The sequence below is a fragment of the Falco peregrinus genome, chromosome 6 (assembly GCF_023634155.1).
Source record: "Falco peregrinus isolate bFalPer1 chromosome 6, bFalPer1.pri, whole genome shotgun sequence".
Classification (NCBI taxonomy): Eukaryota; Metazoa; Chordata; class Aves; order Falconiformes; family Falconidae; genus Falco; species Falco peregrinus.
Window position 1 is genome coordinate 80,769,281 of NC_073726.1, and position 21,985 is coordinate 80,791,265.

Sequence of the window (21,985 nt, forward strand, 5' to 3'; positions counted from 1 at the left end):
ATCAGAAGCAGCAAGGCCAGGGTTTCTTTTTGGGTGGGGGAGCATTCAGAAAACATTCAACCCTACGCTACATCCCTAATACCATTTATAACACTTAAAGTCACATCAGCTAACCAGCGATCAGCACGATTCATGCTGGTGCCAAAATTTGGGTTTCTTTCATTAGAAAATTAGTCATCATTTTAAAAGATTTTTCATATGGCTGCAAGGCATCATTATGAACATCTGGTCTGACCTTCTGCACAACAGAGGCCATATTTTCTGCTAATGGAGAAGAGATGTCTTTTCAGCCCCAGAGACCTCATTATCCAAAAGCCCCCAAAGGCTCTGTGTTAGGGAGGCATTTCTTTCAGTAGACAAACATAGCGCGCTCTCCTCATTGACCAGATCTACTAGTGATTTGGGAGGGAAATCTTTACACCCTTGGGTAGTAAGTGTCTCTTTATTTTTGGTAACTAGTTATAAAATGATAATGAACTCTAGCATCTTACAGGGAAGGTAAGAAAGATACACTCAAGTGAACAGAGAGAAAGCTTGCATGCCCATAAATATCAGTCAGAGAAAATACGCAAAACGTTAGTAACCTTCTTCAGATATTAACCTGTAATATGTTAAATTAGAATTTCTATGCTTTATCTAGGCCGTAATATTAACGTTACTTCTGACCTACTGGCCTTTTATATTGCCAGCTTTCCTCCACATGGTGTTTGCCTATCATTTCTGATAACTGCATAACAAATTATTTATGACAGAAGCCTAAAAAAGGCATGGTGCACTTCAGGGTAAGTATGTTTGGCACAAAGTTATCACCGTACCACGTCTCTTTTGGCATTCAGCTAGTTTTGTGATGAACGTTGTCAGTCCTCCTAAAGCAATAATACCCAAGAGGTGTACCACTAACCCACTTACTGCATGATTTACCTCAAACAGGGCTGCACGTATACACGCTTTGGTGACACAGTATGCGTGAATCCATTTAAGCACCTGTTTCAGCACTTGCAGAATTTTAGGGCCTTTGACTGTAGTTCTTATAGAGCAGAGGTTGTCTTTATTCTGCATTTTCTCCACTAACTGGAGATCTTGACAGAAGGTATTGTAATAGTAATTACCTGTAGGATCTATGAGTGGATGGGCTATTTGAAGAATAACCAAATTCCATGGTATAATGTGAACGTTCAGTAGCTGGTGATGGTGGTGGGTTCAAAATCTAAGGGGAAAAAAAGAAAAAAGCCACAGTTAAAAAAAAAAAAAAAGATGCGAAGGAGACTCAGGAAAACATCAGTTATAAATTTTCTTTTTAGTACTGTTAAATAGAAACCTTAAGCTAAGAATTGCACATATAGCCCCTCCCAACAAACAGGGTTTTTCTTCTGTTTATTCCCCAGTTCCTTAACAGACACTGAAAATGCCGCTTGTTACTGTTCCCATAGAAGCTGTTACTAAGCTCTTCTCAAAAAACGCTGACCGCTGTTGCTATTTTGACATACCCAGAGCTGAAAAGGAAAGTTGAAGCTATAGCTGTTCAATATGAGATTGTCACTAGGGATACCACTGCCCTAGGCAAACCGGCAGGTGTCTGCTCCTGCTAGCTGTAGTCCTCAAGTATTATGCTGTTTATAATACTTGCAGTGTGCTGTCCAGGGCAAGTATTTCTTCCCTATACAGGCATGCTCGTACTGCACGAACAATTATTTTGATTAATTTGAAGATATAACATGATGAGTTGATTCCTGGAACTGGAAACAGACAGTTGAAGATTTCAGCCTGCACTGACTAGGCACGTAACACTCGATAGTGGCTTGGTGGACTTCATATAAAAGTATCTAAAACAACAACCATGGATGTTAGAAGTAAAGAGACAGGGAGCCCTCTAGGGCTGGTACCAACTTCTGTAGAGCATCTAATCTAGCGCAGCACACGAGGAGTAGTATGGAGTTGCAAGACAGTTGTTTATTTATCTGTCACTTGCAAGACACATGACACAAACTTCAGTTTAATTCCTTGAAGGGTCTATACAGAACCAACCATAGTTTTACTTCCAGAGGCACATGGCAGAGTATAATGGAAGGAGATTGCTCTGCTAGAGCTGCTCAACATTTATAGGGATTTTTTCATCCCTATAATGTTCAGTCTAACATCTTTTGCTGGCACTGAGCTCTCTCACAACTTTTTAGAATTAATAGGAATTTCCTATACTGTTTTGGAAAAAGACTATCTCCTCTCTCTTGCCTTTCAAATTCACTTACTCCATGTTCAAACAAGTTTATTAGACTAAAAATTCAAACCAAAATATTTATCTATCAATTAATTATCCTCAGAAAGAAACTGGCACTCCCCTGAAAGTTATTAAAGGCCTATGAATAATGGAATGACTTACTGGAGGAAAGTAAGTGCCTTTGGTACTTGAAGAACTACTGGAAGAGGCTCCAGTGACATGGGCTCTGTCATAGGGTGGCCCGCTGCTCCCTCCCATAATGCTGAGGGAGCTGATCACAGATTTACCTCGAGACATCCCTGAAGAACAAAGATGTATGTCAATATTCAATTTTTTGAAGCAAACAGAGAAAAGCTTTAAAAAAAAATAATCTTAGAGAATAAGCAATATAAGCACAACTCCTAAAATCAAAACTAATCTTCTTGGTATTAACAGCAAATTTAGTGCTCCTTGACAGATAACTGGAATGAAGACTGTCAGGGAATAAACATGTTGGCTCTGTGTTATCAGCTACTCAACTGCAGGACTTGGCACTGGGCTATACTAGAACTGTGTGAAGAGAAAACATTTCTTTCACTTGAATGGCTGGAAAAGACTTGAGAGAACAGGCATTCAGGCACTATTTCTATGCCTCAGAATAAAACATGAAACTGACTCTGACCACCTCAACTGAGCAACTGAAATGTGTGCAAGAGGAGAGGCAGTTTGTGTTCTTTCATTTCGACACTGTTAAGTGAGCTTTTGCTACTGGACTGAAGCATGCTGGCAGAGTCCAAGCGGGAAATGGAGAGGTATGCCACTGTGCTCAAAATAATGGTGAAAATTCTGCTCAAAGACTCTCTTTATGAAAGCAGGTTATTACAGAAAGCAAAGAAATTTGGTGCATTATTTTAACCCTGTAACAGCCTAACAGCACCTCCGTGTTCTGACTGGAACCTGCTGGATCCAAAGCTATGTGTTACAGTACATATTTAATAAACACATACAGAAGCAATGCATACAAATAAAGTTCAGCATTGCCGTTAGGTCTTATTTTTTAAACAGCATCATCATCATGTGGTTGGATTGGTGTTGGAAACTTCATCATCAAATGAAATAAGCTGAAACCACTGTTCTTGCTGGTCATTACAGACTTTACAAGAAGTTTCACAAGTACACAAACCCAGTCTAAAAATTTAACAAGAATGATTACATGATGTTTAAAATCCCATGAATATAACGCTGTGTAACTTTACCCTGTACTGTCAAGACACCTTGCTGACGCTGTAATAGTCCAAAAAGAGGCTTCTTTAATAGCAAAATAAGGGAACTCCCACAGCATGTGTATCTATTTGAGCTTATGGTTCTGCAAAGTGTCTAAATGCTTGTGAATAGTGTAAGTAAAATAGCAGTTTGTTATTATAAAGAAGGATGGGGAAAGCCTTGACAGCCCTGGCTTCGAACAGCTTCCAGGAACTATGCATCTGGAATGGACATCTCCTGTGCATATGTGGACAGTATGATGACATCCATTTATTTACTCACCAGGAAGAGACCCTGACAAAGAGCTTGGGTGAGGCACATAACCAAGGGGTACAGAGGCTGGTCCATGCACCACGTAATCATTGGTCATTGTTTCCCCGTCTCCCTTCATGCGTGGGCACAGCACCCTCTGGCAGATGAAGTACATTGCTCCAACCACAAAAACTGTAAGGATCACACCAATGATGGACCCTATTGTGTTGTTGGGCTGTGGCGCAGGTTCCTCTGTTGTATCTAGAAGGAAAATCAAACTGTGTAAGTTAATCCAACAGCTTCATGTACCAACATCAGTTTTCCTGACATCTTTCTACACAGGAAAAGTAAAAGCCTACTCTTCTGTAGGCAGACAACAGCTTTCAAATTAATATATGGAAGGAACAAACAGGCACTGGGACAGGTCTATTTAAAGACTCTGAGTGCCCATAAGGGCTACCTGTGCACAAGATGATCTCCACACATACAGAGAGGTTTTTGAATCACAAATGGCAGGAAATGAACAGTACATGCATGTGCAGGGGTGTTGCCGAACCAGGTCCTGATCTTCATGCTGGCAGGCAGGGCTATCCTTTGAACTTGATGAATAAGACCTGCAGCCATGACTCCAGATGGCACTGTGCTGGGGACTCCAGTTATGCTTTTTCTTGTCACTAAAGATGATGACAACTAGTTTTCATGTTGTACCTTATCATATAAACACCTAGGTTAGCACTCTGTAACAAATTGGCACTCCCTTTTCTCAACCATGTAACATTCACTTATGCTGAACCATAGAGGTGACGCACCAATGATGAATTTTGGGTTTGCTGCCATTTATTAAACACCTAACCTACTCCATATCTGACCCACACTGATGGTTTCAGATGTACATAAGCATCAGCTTTAGAGGTGCCATCCTTATGAGGAATCTGTATCTGAAATGATTAAACAGTCAAAATGAGTGGCTTTCCCTACAATACCAATTCTAAGCAATGACATTTCTGGGAATAATTGACAACCCCCTGCCTGTGCTTCATGAATTTGACAAGAAAAGCAGACTTTAAAGTATTTTCCTGTTCTAGTCAGTGTTTTACATCTTATCCATTACTGCAAGTCTTTTCCTCAACACATTTTCTTCTCCTTGAACACCAAACTCACACTTTAACCAGCTTGTCATAGTTACAGAGGTAAGTAAACAGACTTCTGATCATACTGGAATAGGGACAATGACAACTACGGTCTTACTCTGGGTGGGATAATTTTCTATCCTCCGTTACAAAACCAGAAAATATATGAACCATAATAAAGATAACTATACATATCTGTGATAACGTCTAATAACTTGGTAGCATGACAGAACACCTCCTATTGCTTCTTCTTAAGATCAAGGGTTCAATTCTGGCTTTGCATTTTCAAGTTATGTGTGTGTCAACCGTGATATATGGATCTCTAACACAAGAAGAGATGTCTCTATTTACAATTTCTTTTAAAGCATAGCCAGCGAAAATGAACCTTCAAGCTGGAATTTTAAAGGCAGTGGTTTTCTTGCACAGCCCTGGAGATTTCAAGGTAGGGGATATCGTATGTTACAAATCATAAATCAAGCTCAGGATTACATCTTTTCAAGATACAAAAGAAATTTTAGAATGTTTACTCTATAAACAGTGCTCCTCTGATTCCAGAAGCACCTGCTATTAATTCTCTGGATGAGAAAACCATGAAGCAGAGCAGTTATATATAAAAGCCTCATGCTGCTTTTTAACACTGCATCAACTCAGCATACTAAAAGATTATAGTAAACCAAACCTTTTATTTATTTTAAAAGTTTAAAAAGGTAAGTGGAAAAATTAGTAGCCTGCTCTGCATCAGAAACTAGTCATTCAGATCACTAGTTACTTTTGTTACTCCTACTCTACCATGTTTTGCATTAATTGCATGACAGCAGTTACAAACAGGAGCATTCATTTTGGGAACAACTAATTCAGTCTGGTTGGCAGAACCAAATCTAATTCATAGAGAAGAAACAAATTTTGGATGCTGCAATCAAGTCTCTAGTCTCAGGTTTTACACTTACAGCATCCTTGCTCATCTGAGCTGTCACTGCAGTCCAGGTTGTGATCACATTTCTTGCTTTTCCCGATGCACTGCCCACTGGCACAGCGGAACTGATCAGTTAAGCAAAGCACTGGAAAGAGACCCCCCCACACACCCCAAGAGTCAGTATCAAAGACTTCTGCTCTTTAAAATGATTAAGAAAACAAGGCACCAAAGCATACAATCAGGAGCATCTTGGGAGAGCTTAGCCTGCTGCTAGCTTCATTTCTTGAAGCAGTGGCACACAAAGTCCCTCATGCCAACCACACAGCAAAAGTGATTAAATGTTCTGTTGAGGATATTGCACAGTAGGTGCCTGGTCCTTACTACCTATTTACAATGAGGACACTAAAAGATGAAAGTTACCTTGTCTAAAATAACTCAGAAGCAGAAGGCCACTGAGAACACAGACACTTATCCCAGGAAATGGTTATTGCAAAATAATTCTAAGAATCTCCAACTCTAAGCATTTACTGTAATATAAGAGAGAAGAATTAAGTTATTAAAAATAAATATGCCAAAACATGATGATAAGATTGTTTAAGATATATAAATGTGGTTTCTCAATGTCCTTGTGCTCTTCCTGTAAACCAGAAAACTCCTTGATCATAGGACAATATATTTCACTTGACATTATGTTTTTAAACTGAAATGAAAGACAGAAGATAAAACTGGATCTTTGCCAGTACACTCAAAAAATAAGCTACCACTTTGGGAAAAAAGGTGCTGCAGGCAAGGTGCTGGCTGTTGTTGTTTACATGTATTTTTGCCTCCTGTTTCTCATAAATCCAGGAATTATGTCTGACTTCAGTTGAATTAAAAAGTTAAACTAAAGGCTTTTCTGTAATCAACTTGAATACTCTGAATAACAGGGCCACTTTGAAGGTGATAAACAGCCCCTGGTCTAGTATCTCCAGTCGCTGGATGGCAGCTGGAAAGCTGACTTGCACAATGTATTTTCACGTCAGCACGTCACCTGGCTAAAAATCACCTTTCATCACACAGGAATTTCTGCATCAGTCTGTATGTTTTTATTTGAGCTGGAGCACATTTTTTGGAAAGAAATTCAGCCTTGATTCAAAGACCCTTAGACAGTCTCTTCAAAGAAGAAAAATGTACTGAAAGGATATAGAGAAGAGGCATCCTTTCAAGCTTACAAGTTGTCCCTACAAGTCTTCACTACTTGCACAGTGGGTGAAAGGGCGAGTTTGCTCATGTTTCACGTTGTATAATGGTGGGGTAGTTGAGATTCCACCAGCACAACCTGTCCTTCCTAAAATTAAGAGAACCTAACTCTCTGCAATAGCACTTCCCTCTGTAACGATGGCTTAAGTACTCTCTTTTGCTGTGCTCTATAGGAAGAAGAGGTCTCCAGAAATGTCATCTGTCTCTCACTCCTGCTTACTCAGAAATGCTTAACTTGGTTTTGTTCAGGTAGTATAAAATAAACAATCTTAAGACTTTTACTCAGTACAAGGTACACAAAAAACTACGGCAAGGATTTGCTCCACTTCGTAATTTGCTCCCAGTTACCAATTCTTTAGAGCTTAAAAACATACCCTTTTTAAAATTTTCACAAACAGAGCTTAAACCACTGTACAGGAGATCAGTGTTATTTTCATTTCATAGGTGGAGAAACAAAAGTATGGAGTTGCAAAATAAATTCCTATTTAATAGACAGTATAAAACCTAGCAGAACCTCAGATCCTTCCAAACGCTACTCAGCAACAACTTTGGCATTTATCATAGTGTCCCTGTGACAGCTCTATTTTCATCACACTTCAAAAGATTCTCTGTACCTTCGCAGTTCTTCTCATCTGAGTTGTCCTGACAATTTGCTTCTCCATTGCACCGGAGGGCACTGTCTATGCACTGTCCACTTTCACACTGGAACTGGGTGTCTGAGCACACTGGGCAGTTCTTTTCATCACTGTGGTCCTCACATTCAGTGAAACCATCACAGCGCCAGGCCACTGGGATGCAGTCAATCTCACCTGTGAAACAGGTGAACTGCTGAGGGGAGCATGTTGGCGGTTCTTTAAAAATCAAGCAAACAAAGAAAAATTAAAAATCCAGATGAACAAACAGCAGATCAGGACAGGTAAGGACAAGAGCTCAGCTGCTTTCATTTATCAAGATGACAAACATGCCAGATCATAAGAGAACTTCTACCCCCACTGCCTCCACAGTCATTTGTGCAGATCTTGAGTCCATGTGACTGATGCAGGCTCACATTGATGGAGGCTCATTAGACAAAGAACAAGAGGAACAGAGAAATATGCACACTCAAAACACAATTATTTTCCTCCCTTCCCACTTCAGCTTCTTACACGCTTCTCTTAGTAGGTCTTCAAAAGTCTTCGCTTTCCTGCAACACCACTGTATTCGCAGCTGATGGCTCACTTTTTTAAATGTTCAACAGTCATTGCATAGAAAACGTTAAAAAGATGTAATGCGCTGCAGATGGATGCACTGTGACTCAGTGTCTAGTTATGTGCCCTCAACAGTTCTGTTCAGTCAAAATTCCTTTAAAACAACAAAAAACTGCTCCATCTAGTCAATTCCCACTATCTCAACACAGCTGTGAGCGGTTATTTAACATTTACTACAGTAACTGTTAATCTCATGCAGTAAGTGTGTGTGGATTTTTTTTTTACACCCCCCCCCCCCCCGCCCCCCCCCTTTTTGGCCTGGTATTAAATTTGCTCTGAGAAAATATCTGGTTTATGTTAGCTCTTGTTCCATTGTGAGACCACACGTCGCCTTGATGGCAAGAAGATTGCATAATAAATTCATTCAGTATGATGGCACAAAGAGACGCAAGTACCAAAGTGCCTCTTCTCTCCCCCATTTCAACCCCACCCTTGGAGACAGCAGGGTGTAGACTATAGTGGCCATATCGCCATGGAGGGGGCAACTTGCCCTTCTGAGACTGCAGTTGAGAAAGACATGCACAGGGTGAGTTTGAGGAGGACAACAGAGAAGAATAAAATGGCACAGACATGACGCAATATGCCAGAATGAGAAGCTACTACTGTTTGAAAAAGAAGAACATACAGAATGATAGAAAAAATGTTATAAAAAACATACAATTAAAAAAATCAAGTTGAAATAATTCAGTGGTCTTCAGCAGAAAGGATGAAGAGAAATTCTTATTCAACAGTCAATGAGTGAATTTTTTATTTTCTCTTACTCCTCCTCAGTAATTGCGCATTTAGCTGAGGGAAAGGCAAAGAGGCACCATGTAAAAGCGTGTAACAGCACCTGGGGCACTGCCACATTCTTTCTGCTCAGAAGCCAGCCTTAAAGATGGAGACATACCTCCAACCCAGAAGCTGAGAGCTCGGTGACACAAAGCACGGGAAGGACTTACCTCCGCAGGACAGCTCATCCTGCAGCAGAACAAGGTGGACTGGGCAAGAGCAGCGTGTGGTGCCATCGCCCTTCACGATGCAAATGTGAGAGCAGCCACCATTATCTTGAGAACAAGGATGTTGTCCTGTGATTTAAAAGTAAAACAGGCAAGTGCTGACAAGAAATCCCCACCTCTCTTCCGACCTTTCAGTGATTTCTTTGGACTCACAGGACTCCCTTCATTACTTCCTTCGCCCTGGGGAGAGCACTACTAAAAACAACTCAGAAAAAGTTGTATTTTGTTTTGTGTATCTTTTCCCTTTACACACAGCAATAGTTACCACACACATAGGTAACTGTCCATTATCTGAAACAAGGTAAGAATCATACCATGGGTTCTACTAAAACAGTAGCCAGAGTATTTTGCTTCTTGTGTTAGGCAGAACTAGTTCTCTGCAGCAAAAATAGTAACATTAGTAATATGAAAAGATGCTTTGGATTCCACACTGCTTTTTCTCTATCAAAGACCATTAGAAAAGTAAACTTTTCTAATTTATGAATTCTGAAGCTTCCACACGGTCTCTATAACTCAAATTAACATGCTCTAGATAAATATATCTCTTCATTTTAATGTTTAATAAGGACAACATATTTCTCTTGGAACTCCTGACAGATTTACTGAGACTAATAGCAAACAAAACTAGTAGTAGTCTGCACTGATGCTTTAATTAAACATCCCCAGACATTTTTCTACATATTTCTCCAAGGCATGCACCACAGCCTATTAACCAGGCCTATTTCCTCCAGGATGATGGCAGTTCCACTGCTTTAGCCATCAAGCTCCCATCATTTCAAGCACATTTTTTTGATGGGGGGAAGGATATATCCTGGTAAACAGAAAACTGGTAGAAGTGCAGCCGTGTTCAACACAAATTGTTATTTACTACACACTTCCTTAGTGCAATGCAACGTTGCTCTTCTGTCTTTTACTTTTAATATGAATTGGCACCAACAAAAATGTTCACCTTGCCTTTGAAACATTTATTGTTAAGTAAAAGGCCCTGAGAGCTGTGCTTGTCTAAATGGAGTAAACACCTAATAATGACTCACTAGTGTGATCCACAAAATCCTCCACTAGGAATAACAGGACGTTTCCTCTGTGTCTACACTGTCAAATGCCAGGTGCCTGTATGGAACTACCCATAAAGTTGTCATCAGCAACAAAACGTGATGCTGGGTTTGTGATAAGATTTCCAGTCCATTGCTAACTGCCTGAAGGAAACAAACTTAATTGCATCCTGGCAATGTACAGACACAAAATGATACCAATTTCTGGACCCTTCGATTTGCACTGGCATCGATCAGTGGCAAGGCAAAAGAGGCTCATCTTGCTGCAGCCTCTCCTTGGCTTGAGCCCCACAGGCACTGTCTGCACTTGCAAACAGGGACTGCACTTACTGTATTCCTGAATATTGAGCTCTTTCACAGCATGGATGTCACTGAGTTGTGCAATACGGGCTTGGACCTTTGTACGTCCTTCTCGACCAGTCATATCAATCTTTTCAATCATCTGCTGTTGCCTGTCAATCCAATACAGCCAGTTTTCAAATACGGTTAGTCCCACAGGCTGCAAGATATTAGAGTCTTCCAAAACAATCCGGTTAGCACCTGCAGAAAGGAAACAGTAGTTTAGCTCAACTAGAATAAAATTAAATACTATCCAAACATTTTCTACACTACTCCACTACCTTCTGTTCCTTTTACACTACCAGGTAAGCCTAGTATAAAAGCACAACCAACCCTGGGTCCTCTGATGCAAGACTGATGCATTGTGCATCAGACAGATGATCATTTTTTTTCTGCTTTCATCAAGACAACAATTTTTGAGCTTCAAATACATTTACTGTATTTAACAAGCATCTGGAGTTGTGGGGCTCAGCTCTCATGAGCCTCTCCAGTCTTTATCAATATGATGGAAATTGGTAATTCTTTTCATTCTTTTGTCCTTTTTTGGAGAGATTAGCTGCTTTGTCTTGGCATACAACAGGGAATAAGAAGACGGATTATTAGCTTGAGTTAACTAATACAAGATAAAATCAAAATGAAGACAAGATAGTTAGTACTTCTCACATGAACGATGAGATTAAGGTAAACACTTGACTTCTGACTTACTCATATTCTTTCAACTACATTATTTTCACTAAGGTTTTGATGCTAAATTGGCAAACACTTGTTTCTTCCTAGCGAAGATTTGCTTTCCTCAATTTCTTCAGCAATCATCAGTAGCAGCCAAGAGGCTTTATACCTCTGCAGAGTATTTGTTGACTTTTATGCCAAATTACCCAGCATTAAATAGTCAAGAGCAACTGTCACATTTCACGGCTAACACTCCACATAAACAGAAGACAGTCCACAGCTGTTTTAAAGGTGTCATTAAAGATTGTCCAAAGACAGTGAAAACTTTGTAACTCACACACAGAAGGAAAGTATGCTATTCAAAACCTGAGAGAACAGGAGTGAGGTGTAATCCATGCTTTATTTTACACGATAGGACATGGTCACTAACGCTCAAATATTCAGCGAGGTTTATGAGATTCCGAACATAAAATTATTCAGAAACATAAGGAACCTGCTTCAATTTTGAAATGCTGAGACAACATCACACAAGCTACAACTTAGGCCACAGCTTGAAAATGTACATATAAATCCAGGTAATTCAGGTATCGGGGCTCACTGCTATGCTTATTTTTCCCTTTTACTACAGCAAACAATAGCTTTGCATATGTTCATCCACAAAACAATTTCTAGTAATTTTTTATATTTTGTCCTGTATATTTTCCACAGAATAATAAAAAAAAAAAATATCTACCACGTCTCTACCATATGCACACAAGATAATGTTATGGGACAAACGACACATATATTTCATGATGTAATAGTCTGCATAAGTTCTACTTATTGAAGTAGAGAATATAAGTATAGTAGAGAATATAAGAGTATATAAGTTGAGAATTTAATCAACAGTACGTCAGGGATGATGACTTACAAACAAATTCAGCTATGAAAATTATATTAATCTCCTTTTCATTAAGCACAGAGCTCAGAAGTTAAGTAACCTTCCAAACATTTAGCAAGTGGTAACATCTAAAACAGAACAGGGGTATCAAATATTAATCCTCAGCTAGACTGGGCTCTCACCACCACTTTGAAACACCACCAGCAATGATCTGATTAAGAAAAGACGTTTATAGATTCTGTAGGAGGCTATACCCAGACTGATGTAGAAATTAATACACTGAGTGATGTAACTCAAACTAAGTAACTGCAACCGTCTATTAATCCTCATGAACATGACTCATTGTATAGGGAAAAGGTAAGGAACAGCAACCTGCATCTCAAGGAGAAGAAAAGCTAAGCTGGGAATAGGGGAAAACTCAAAGATGACAGGAAGGAATATAGTTAAAACTAAGACCCTGACCTCCCCAAATGTAGTCTGTAAATGCCCTGCTCTGCCCTGCCCATGTCAATCACAACAATATTCTGCAGTATGCTCCTAAAGCTCTGAAGCTTAAAATTTTCACTCCCTTAATGTCTTAATCTTTCTTTTTAATATTTGTGACCAAATGTAACTGACTATTTCTGACTAAACCAAGACACTGAAATCCCTCCTTCCATAAACCAACAATAAAATCTGAAGCTGGCTCATCAGGGCGCTAGTCCCCTTTATTGGGAATGTCAGATGAAAGGGAGACGTGATTAAGAGGAGCTTTGTCTCCTGGCATCACCATTCTCTCTCCAGCAATACCTTTTACAAAAAGACTTCAAAACAAATACATACAAAAATCAGGACACACCCACAGCTCACTATTTCCAAATAAAAATTACTTAATTCCAGAATCATTAGACATTTCCAAATTACACTAATTATTCTGGAATAGAATAACTAATTTCCAAATAGTTTCCATGGTAGGGAGCTAATTCCAGTCATTTTTTCATAAACAACCCCTTAATCATGTGAAGAATCTGGTTAGCTTCAACAGGATCTCCCATTTGGGCAGCACAACCAAGTCCTAACTGCATGCCTGAAGGACAGGGAGGAAAAGAAGGACGGCATCACATAAACGACATTCTAGCTCTCCTTCTCTTTATGGGTACTGGCATCTACAGAGCTGACAGAGCAAAAGACAGTACATGTTTTTAAGAAGCTAACATGCAGAAGAATTACTCTGCCAGTCAAAAGAGCCTATTAATCAGCATTCCTAGGCACAGGAATGCATCTCAGCAGTTAGCAATTTATCGTGGTGATTATAACAGTCTATTTTGCAGTGCAAATGCCAAAATGCAGGAGAGGTTTTGGCATGATTTTTTTTTCTTTGTGTTCTTTGAAAATATGGTGAGCTTTTACTACACAACATTGGTGGATCCAATAGCCACGTGTTTAAGAAGAAAAAACCCAAAAAGACAGAATCATTAAAAGCAGACTGAATTAGAATTTAGACCAATCTCCTTCTCTGGTGTCCTAATTTCTGGCAGATACAAGGAGAGAAACAAAGTATGTGTGATGTTCAGCTGCCCATTTACTCATGCACACCCTGGATCTGGAATAGCCTAGAACACACCGAGATACATCATACTACATTGTTTTAAGAATAGTTTACAAACTCAGGTTATGTCCTTTGTTTTAAAATAGTAAACAATCAGGATATTGCAGTTCATTAGTGACCCTGACTCTTCCAGTGACACACCATGTGAATCACTGAAAAGAATTACTATCTTGCTAAGCCTCGATCCTAAGAATTTGAAAACTGAAATGCTTTCCAAAACAAAAGCTTATTTTAGCAACTTAATAAAAAGCTGAAAATCACCGTGGTGTCAACAGGATTACATGCTGCTACTTTGAACAAAGGTATCATGTCATCAGCAAAAGACATTACTACAAACTACCATAACTTTTGTTAAGTTTTCAAACTTGCTCACAGATTGCAAGAAGTGTGTCCTTATCTCCTTACACATGTACTTATGCTTCTAAGAGTAGAAAACACTCAGCTGAAGTATGATGACACACATTATTCAAGTTGGGGACGGACTTACTGCAAAGGAAGGAAAAATTCTGCCACTGCCCTCCACTAGCAGCAGCATGAGGGAGGCATATACCCCACCACCTAACAGAGATGGGTATGTCACTGTCACTCAAAGTCCTGTCACTCCCAGCAGCAACATCCACCCCAATTTGCATCACAACAAATTACAACCGAAGCCACATGAGGCAGCTAGCTGATCCAGCAGCTTGCTGGATCCAGCTAGCAAATAAGAGACATCTCAGTCTGTCTCACCCAGTCTGACTGTATGATATTCCCTCTTCTCTCGCTCCAGTTCTGGTTCCTTGCTGGACTCTTTCCTGAATGAATTCAGCTTTCCAAACCAATAGAACACTGTTCTCTACTTCTTTTTCCACATATTGTTGTTCGGTTATCGTTTTGCTTACGTGGTTAAGTGAGCTGAATCAAGTCATAGAGGAGGTCAGACAAGCCAACCTTAGGGAGCAGGCAAAGAGAATTCCACAGCTGGAAGAGGGAGTTTTTTGCCTTTTCAGTACAGAGAGATTTTAGATTTGCTCTATCCTTCTCACATCGTTTCACCCTAACTGACAGGTACCTAAGTGACCTGCACACCTGCTGCTTTAATTCTGCAGGAAAGATTTTTACACTAACAGGAAACTTCCCTCTGACTGACAGATTACTGTACCAAAACCAATACTTTTACAAACAACCCCCTCCCTCCCCTTTCCAAAACTGCTGCAATGTGTTTATGAACTAACTTTAGGAAATCACACAAAGGTCTTGCAGTGAGAAACTGAAGTAAATAGCATGTGTAGTAATTAATAATGCAAATCATAGATAGAGGCATGAAACTGTAAAGGCACACTGCATGAATCATGCACATTCCCTGGCTGGGAATTCAGGGACCGATTAGAATCACAGTACAGGCTGTTTATAGTAGGAAGGAAAAGAAGACACCTTTCTCTGCATTCCCCCACACCCACACCACACAAATGAATCACTGAATTAAAGTGCTACTCTACCTGAAAGGTCACTGCTTTCAATTCTCCGCAGGTCTGAATCAGCCCAGAACAACTTGCCTAGCTGGCTGTCAATAGCTAAGGCTATGGGCTTGCTCAAACCACTGAAAAAAAGGACCTCTCGTTCAGTTCCATCCAGGGCTGCTCTCTCAATTTTAGGAGACCTTTCCTGTAGGTTGGTGAAATACATGTATCTGGAATAGGAATGATTAGAGTTAAAAAAAAAGATTATTTGATCTTTCCACATTTTCGCTGTATGACCAAGTCATCTTAACAAATGTCAAAAATAATTTATGTTCTGACAAACAGAAACCAACCTGTAGTAAGGAAACAATTTCATTCTCAAGACCCTCAGCCTGAATTTCCCCACATCACTATTTCAGCTACATACCCTTTCTCTGGATTCACCACAATGGCCCTGGGCCTATCTTGATCTCCTTTGAGCACCACTCCCATGGGTCTCCCATCCAGGCGTGTCACATTGATCACATTAGTAGCTTCGCAGGTCCAGTAGATATAGCGGCTGTAGATGTCAATGCTCAGGTCATAAGGCTGCATATCTAGGTTTTGATTGGGAACTGGACTTGTTACAACAGTGAGGCTCTACAAAGGAAAGAAAAACAATCCACAGAAGTGCATTTAATCTGATCTACTGTGAGCAATTTTGTTTGCTATGGTTGCACCGCATCAAACTATTGCTCAGGAAAAGGAGGCAGCTAAAACACTATCATAAAGCAAGGAGACACCCAGGTCCAGTTGCCCCACCAACACCTTTGATCAGGTATAGACACTTAGTCCTGATGGTGTGTTGTAACAGCAATAATGTAAGTTGGTTCAACTCACAAGACTTAGCAAGTTTGACCAGTAAAGTCCAAATTATCTCTATGTTGAAACAGCAGGGTCAGCTTCCGCATTTCCTCTGCTTTTTTGACAACTCTTAAGTTCAGCTGGATATACCCAAACCCAGCACATTTAGCACTCTACAACAGAAACACGTCACCCCTAATTTTCAAAGCTGCAGCCGAACAGATGAAAACACGGGCAAAGTCAAGCCAGACAGCACCTGAAATTCTTGCCTAATTCTTCGCCACCATCACTGCCACCACACTTTGGGGACATAACGTAAGGATGAATAATAAATGGGAAGGCAAGTCTGCCAGACAGAAAAGACACCAACTAGCATTTGACAGTGACTTTGGAGCACTTCTAGCTAACACCCTTCTGCTTCAAAGTTCTTGCCTTCTACTGGTCCAGACCTCTGGACTTCACAATCCTTTTAATATTCTTTTTTCTTCTTTAGAAAGAAACTACGTAGTGTCCCTATAGTGAAAGGTAAACCTAACTGACATCTTCCATGAACTTTTAAAAAAGTATGAACAAGATCAGTAACTCACAAAACATGGCCTTATATAATCTTTTTGGAAAGCTTCATGCTTTTGAGGTGAGCAGCCTCCACCCTCTCACCCTCAAATTAAACTTCACCAGAAAATTTGCCTAACTTTATTTGGTTTGCCACCTCTATGAAAGGGTGTGCCTACAAGTCTTACATTTGTTTATTTTGCTGAAGCTGGCAAAACCCTGGTGCCTTTGACTAGTTTTGGGTGTTAAATTATTTAGATATTCCAAAATTAAAACCATTGCTAAATTAAGAGTTAAGGCTGAAGGGCGTTCAGCAGGATCCAACTACCACCACACCCACCAACAGAAACCACACTGTCTTACAAGTTAAACTGAATATAGCACCTCTGTGTTGTTCATCTTAGTCTCTGTTCCTCCCTCTTTCAAAAGATCAGGAAGAAAAAAAAACCCTATTTGAAAATGTGAAAATGAGTAAGCAGTCATTGCTCACAACGAACCTCACTAAACCTGCATCACCTTTTTCCTTCTACCCTGCTCTATTTTTTCCTGTATCCCCCAGTCAAATACATTTTCCCAAACCTGGTACATCTCACTACAGGTCACTAGTTTCAGCCTCCTCGCTCGGTGGTTGATAACTCTCTTCCTGCCCCCACCAGAACCTGGGCAGCTTCAGACACAGCCATGTGCTCACGGAGTCCCATGCTCTTCATTTCAAAGTCAATGCCCATGCCACTGCTCATTTGCGACCCTTCCATCTCTCTCATACACTCCATCTCTCCCAAAAGCATTCCCTTCCATGTTGCACTTCTCCCAGATAGGGGTTTCCAACAGCCCCCAGGCAAAAGACAGTGTTGAGCAAATAATGCACTGTGAACAACAGCATCTTTAAATTGGCCTTGTCTTCCATGTTTTATTTCTTATTCCACCTCCCAGACTGTTGGCTGAGGACTCCAGAAACTCCAGATGCCACTTGTTTGGCCAAGTGACAGCTAGTAATCAACAGAAGTCTGTGTATCTAAATTATTCATGTACAATTATTCATTGTTGGGTGTAGGGCATGCCTTCCTCATCTTTTAGTAATTCCATCACCCGCAGGATACCTGACTGCCGTCTTCCTGTGCCTTCCGGATGATGTTCTGCCGAGAATCAATCCAGTACAGCTGCTTATCCAGGGGATCATAATCGATGGCTCGAACATTCCTGAGACTATGGATGGGGAGTATGATATCTGGACTCTGTTGCTCATCTATCACCATCCGATTAATTGCATTCTTCTGACTGAACAACAGAAAGGTTGTAGGAGCTTGATGGGTTAAAAAAAAAAAAGCAAAAAAAAAAGCAAAAAAAAGGAGGGTCAAAGGGTTACACATAGGAATAACATTGGGTATTTGTATGCTCAACAACAACAACGACTGTATATAATCAGGTAGTACCTATTATTTCATTCCATTCCTCTTCTCTCTTTTCCTTTGCCCCCCCCCCCCCCCCCAAAAAAAAAAAAAAACAACCCAAAACCCAAACCACAACCCAAAACCTAAAAATCCCAACCTTTGATCATTTTGGAAAGCCTTTCAAATGACCTCTGTTTACTATAAATGTCTGAACACAGATGCGACAGGCAAATAGAATTCTGTAAGTCGTAAGACTAATGAATGCAAAGCGTTCTGTCAAAATCACCCGAAGAACCACCATCAACCATGCCTCTCAAAGAACTGTCAATTTTCTTTCTAAAGGGGTCCCAGGGAAATGCAGCTCTGCTCTTTTGAAGTTGAACCTTTTGCTAGGTACATTCCTGCTTGCAGAGGAAACTGAGCAAAAGCCGGCACCGGTTCCTTATTTAGAGGTCCCTGGGAAAAAAGATTGCCATTGCAGTGGTTCACTCCTGTTTCCACAAAGTGTCTTTCTGCCTGCACTGGAATGGAACAACTACTGATTCACAGGAAAATCCCTTACGTGAGCACAAGGCTGTGTTTTTGGAGAAAAATCTATTCACTCTTCTCAAACTTAGGTATCTCTCTTATTTCTAGGTACTCATATGGGAATGCTAACCTGCAGTCAGGAAAAAAAATAAATCTGATGCTCTGCTCCAGCTTTCTAGATGCCCAGCAAAAATTTCCTGGACAAAAGATTTATTTTTTTCTTAGAAATACCATCAAATGTCATAAAAAAAGACATTCCCACCCCATATAGCTGTAGTTTACCAGCCCTATCTTATAGTAAGTGCAAAAGGCATTTAATACATCGTTAAAAAAAATTATCCCTGTATTACATAACTGGGTCAGAAATCAGAGGAGGTAGTTAAAGCATTTTCCCTTTTCACAGCGTTCTTTTCAATAATGGTCTACCTGGAGCCACTGCTGTGCAAGACGGCACAAGAGCCAGCAGCCAGAAATGCAGCTTGCAGCCTCCCTGAAGTCTGTACAATCAATTCTCTATAGCACAAGTCTGGAGAGATTAGCAGTGGGACACTGCACTCATTCAATCTAGCCTGTAAAACAGGTAAGGCAGCACCTGGGAAAGGGGAGGTAGCAAAAGTCTTCCAGAGAACATCATCACCTTGCTTTGTTATTTTAGGCATAGGCTTTGAACATTTATTCTGGCTGCTGGAGAGAAGAAAAAAAAAAAAAAAAAAAAGGAGGCGGGGAGGGAGTTTCCTTGGTAACTAACACTCAGTCCTAACATCCTGTAACAATCAGGCCTAATTGCAAGGTATTTTTGCTTTCTGGAAAACCTGTATTTCCCCTCCAAGAGTTTCTCCAATCATTTAAGCTGCCTTCACTTCGCTCTAAACTGTAGAAGAAAGCACTCAAAAAAGCAAAGCAAAGTTTGTATGAATGTGTACAGCAAAATAATAGGTTCAGAAAACATCAGCATTCTTACCAAGCAGTTAAGAGAGTAATGGAAAGGGAAAAAAGCTTAAGATAAAACAGTGCAGGTAAACATACCACAAGCACCTAAAGTTCTTTCCACTTTTCCCCAAAGACACACTCATACTGCCTAAGATTGTGTGGCTTCCACCTTTGAATTGATGGGTCATTATAAAAAGCAACGGCAGAATTTCCCCCATTGAGTCCCCACATCTCTGAAACAGTACCAGTTTCAGAAATCCCTTCCCAGTTTTCATCATTCTCCCTCCCAATAGTCACATATTTCAACTATATTTTTGGCAGGCAAATGGGAGTGCAACGAGCATGTCTTCTGTGTAATACCACCTTCAAACTTCATGACACATGGTAGGTCTGGTGAGATACCAGATCTCAGAGCTGTGTGTCCTTCCCATAATTAAAAGAATCTATGCACACATGAGCAGAGTAATCCAGAAGGGAGGATCTGGCCTCTAGACAGGGCTTGGACTAATAATAATGTTCAGGAGTACATAAGCAAGTAAAACAGGCAAGAGAAAGTTAAAGCTGTACATGCTCCAATTATAGTGGCCAAGCAAAAAATTCAATTATACGCAGAGAAGCCTAGTCTCCAATTACCTACAAATGAGAAGTTGGAAAGTTGCCAGGTTTGAACATGGCAGAAGGAAAACTCCTAATACCTCATGAATGGCCCTGAACTGTACCGTGGGGAAATGGTTCTATTTGCTCACAACATACTTTCTGTATTTTTCTCCTTCCTTTGTTTCCAAGAGCATTTTCACAAGCAAATATGACCTTTGATCATTTTGCTACTTATTCTCTGCTGGAAGTAAAATTCTTCCCCCTACAAAAATCACAGTCCCCACCAGAGAGATGCTGGCTGTGCCTCTAACTTACAGGAAGGTGGGAGAGTGTTAAGAGTACAAGGATCCAGTTGTCATGCAAGTGCCCCTTGTAATAAATACGGAAAGGAGGAGTACAGGACACATGGTGGGGTGTAAAAGCAGGGTTTTCAGAAGAGCATGATTTTCAAGAAATGTCATGAGGTAGCATTCATGGAACAAGCTGCCCTGTTTTTGGCTTTAAAACAACAGCTGGATCTCTCATGCATAATGTGGACGAGATACAATCTGTCTCTCTGTACCATGAATCTCTTCACCCACTGACTAATCTGAATGACACCAGTGGAAATCAGCCATCTAGTGTGGCTGCCAAAATTATGAGTGCTTCACTGGCAGTCAGTTACTGAAAGATGGATGAATTATTTGGTTAGAAACTAATCACACACAGCCCGAGGGGCCCTGCCGTCTGTACTCTGCACAACAATAAAGAAAAACGGGGCTTGGCTGCACTGAGATCAGAAATCTGAAGTGCTGGGGAGGCCATGGAGCTGAGCCTGTCCGCGCTGGGGAACAAATACTTTTAGGGGTGCGAGTGGCTTGTCTCAGCATCTCATCAGCCAGTAAACACAGCTACTACAGAATTAAATCTTGACCACCTGAAGGCTATGCAAAGTTCAGAATATAGACAAACTATCGCATATCCTTTATGTCAGGCAAGATTAGAAATAAATAAGCAGATAAATAAACAAGCAAGTAAGCACTTAAGGAGGGTCTGACTGACAGATACAAAATCAAAAGCATTTTGAGCTTTCTTGTTTACACTGATATAGTTGAATCACTGAGAAGGTTCAGTAACAGCCACTCTTCTTATTTTATGGTGATACTGGTATGTTATAAGACACTTTTTCACTTTCAATATCCTACCTTCCCTTACAAGTCAGTAGGATTTTTGTATTAGATAATCGTTATTTAAAAATACGTATTTTTATTGCCATATTTATCCAGTCATATATCCTGCTTCCTATGGAGGAAGGGAAGCTAAGGAACCAAAACTTTTTCAAACACATATTCAGTATTCAAAATGGAAATGAACTTTAACTTGGCCTATTGGCAAACAAGCTTCACCATCTCACGCAAAAATAAAACTCATCTTTTCTCCAAGTAGAACACTTGCATCTGTTACTAAACCCATCTGCTTCTCTGTTTTATTTTCATTCATTATGGCTTACCACTACAAGTCCTGTTGTCAGAGTTTAAGGAATAGTGAGCTGGGCAGCCACAGACAAAACCGCCAACAGGGACTGCTAAACACAGGTGAGAGCAGTGACCGTTGCTGGAGGCACACTCATTCCAGCCTGCCTGCCTGGAGGAATGGAAGACCAAGATGTCCATAACGTAATCCAAATGCCCTTGGATGATAGTTCGGTTCTGGCCACTGGTCTTGTTAGCTCGTTCAATGCTACGCCGGCTCCAGTCTGTCCAGTAAATGTAATCCTGATACTGAGTCAAGCCGAATGGGTGAGGCAAATCATCAGCTATAATTTCACGGTCAAGGCCTGTTTCCACAAAGGAAGGGAGAGAAAAAGCAGGATTATATGGGGACAAACAAGAGGATGTTTAATGCTGTTGGATATGTGCCCTGCACAGAAGCATTAATACCCAATTACTTTAAACTTACTAT

At 40.4% G+C, this 21,985-nt stretch overlaps 1 protein-coding gene across 3 annotated transcripts in view; it reads right to left on the reverse strand.

The window, feature by feature from the left end:
- LRP6 (LDL receptor related protein 6) overlaps positions 1 to 21,985 on the reverse strand; it is a 128,326-nt gene that overhangs the window by 6,867 nt on the left and 99,474 nt on the right. The window contains exons 12-22 of one of the 3 annotated variants that reach the window (XM_055807433.1): positions 21,534 to 21,860; positions 17,699 to 17,901; positions 15,631 to 15,842; positions 15,243 to 15,433; positions 10,619 to 10,828; positions 9,180 to 9,305; positions 7,606 to 7,800; positions 5,787 to 5,897; positions 3,740 to 3,970; positions 2,378 to 2,514; positions 1,110 to 1,207 (exon numbers count right to left, since the gene is read on the reverse strand). In XM_055807433.1, coding sequence (XP_055663408.1) covers positions 1,110 to 1,207; positions 2,378 to 2,514; positions 3,740 to 3,970; positions 5,787 to 5,897; positions 7,606 to 7,800; positions 9,180 to 9,305; positions 10,619 to 10,828; positions 15,243 to 15,433; positions 15,631 to 15,842; positions 17,699 to 17,901; positions 21,534 to 21,860 — 2,041 coding nt within the window. Of the gene's footprint in view, positions 1 to 1,109; positions 1,208 to 2,377; positions 2,515 to 3,739; positions 3,971 to 5,786; positions 5,898 to 7,605; positions 7,843 to 9,179; positions 9,306 to 10,618; positions 10,829 to 15,242; positions 15,434 to 15,630; positions 15,843 to 17,698; positions 17,902 to 21,533; positions 21,861 to 21,985 lie in introns of all 3 variants that reach the window. The other 2 variants (XM_055807432.1, XM_055807434.1) reach the window with 2 other exon arrangements.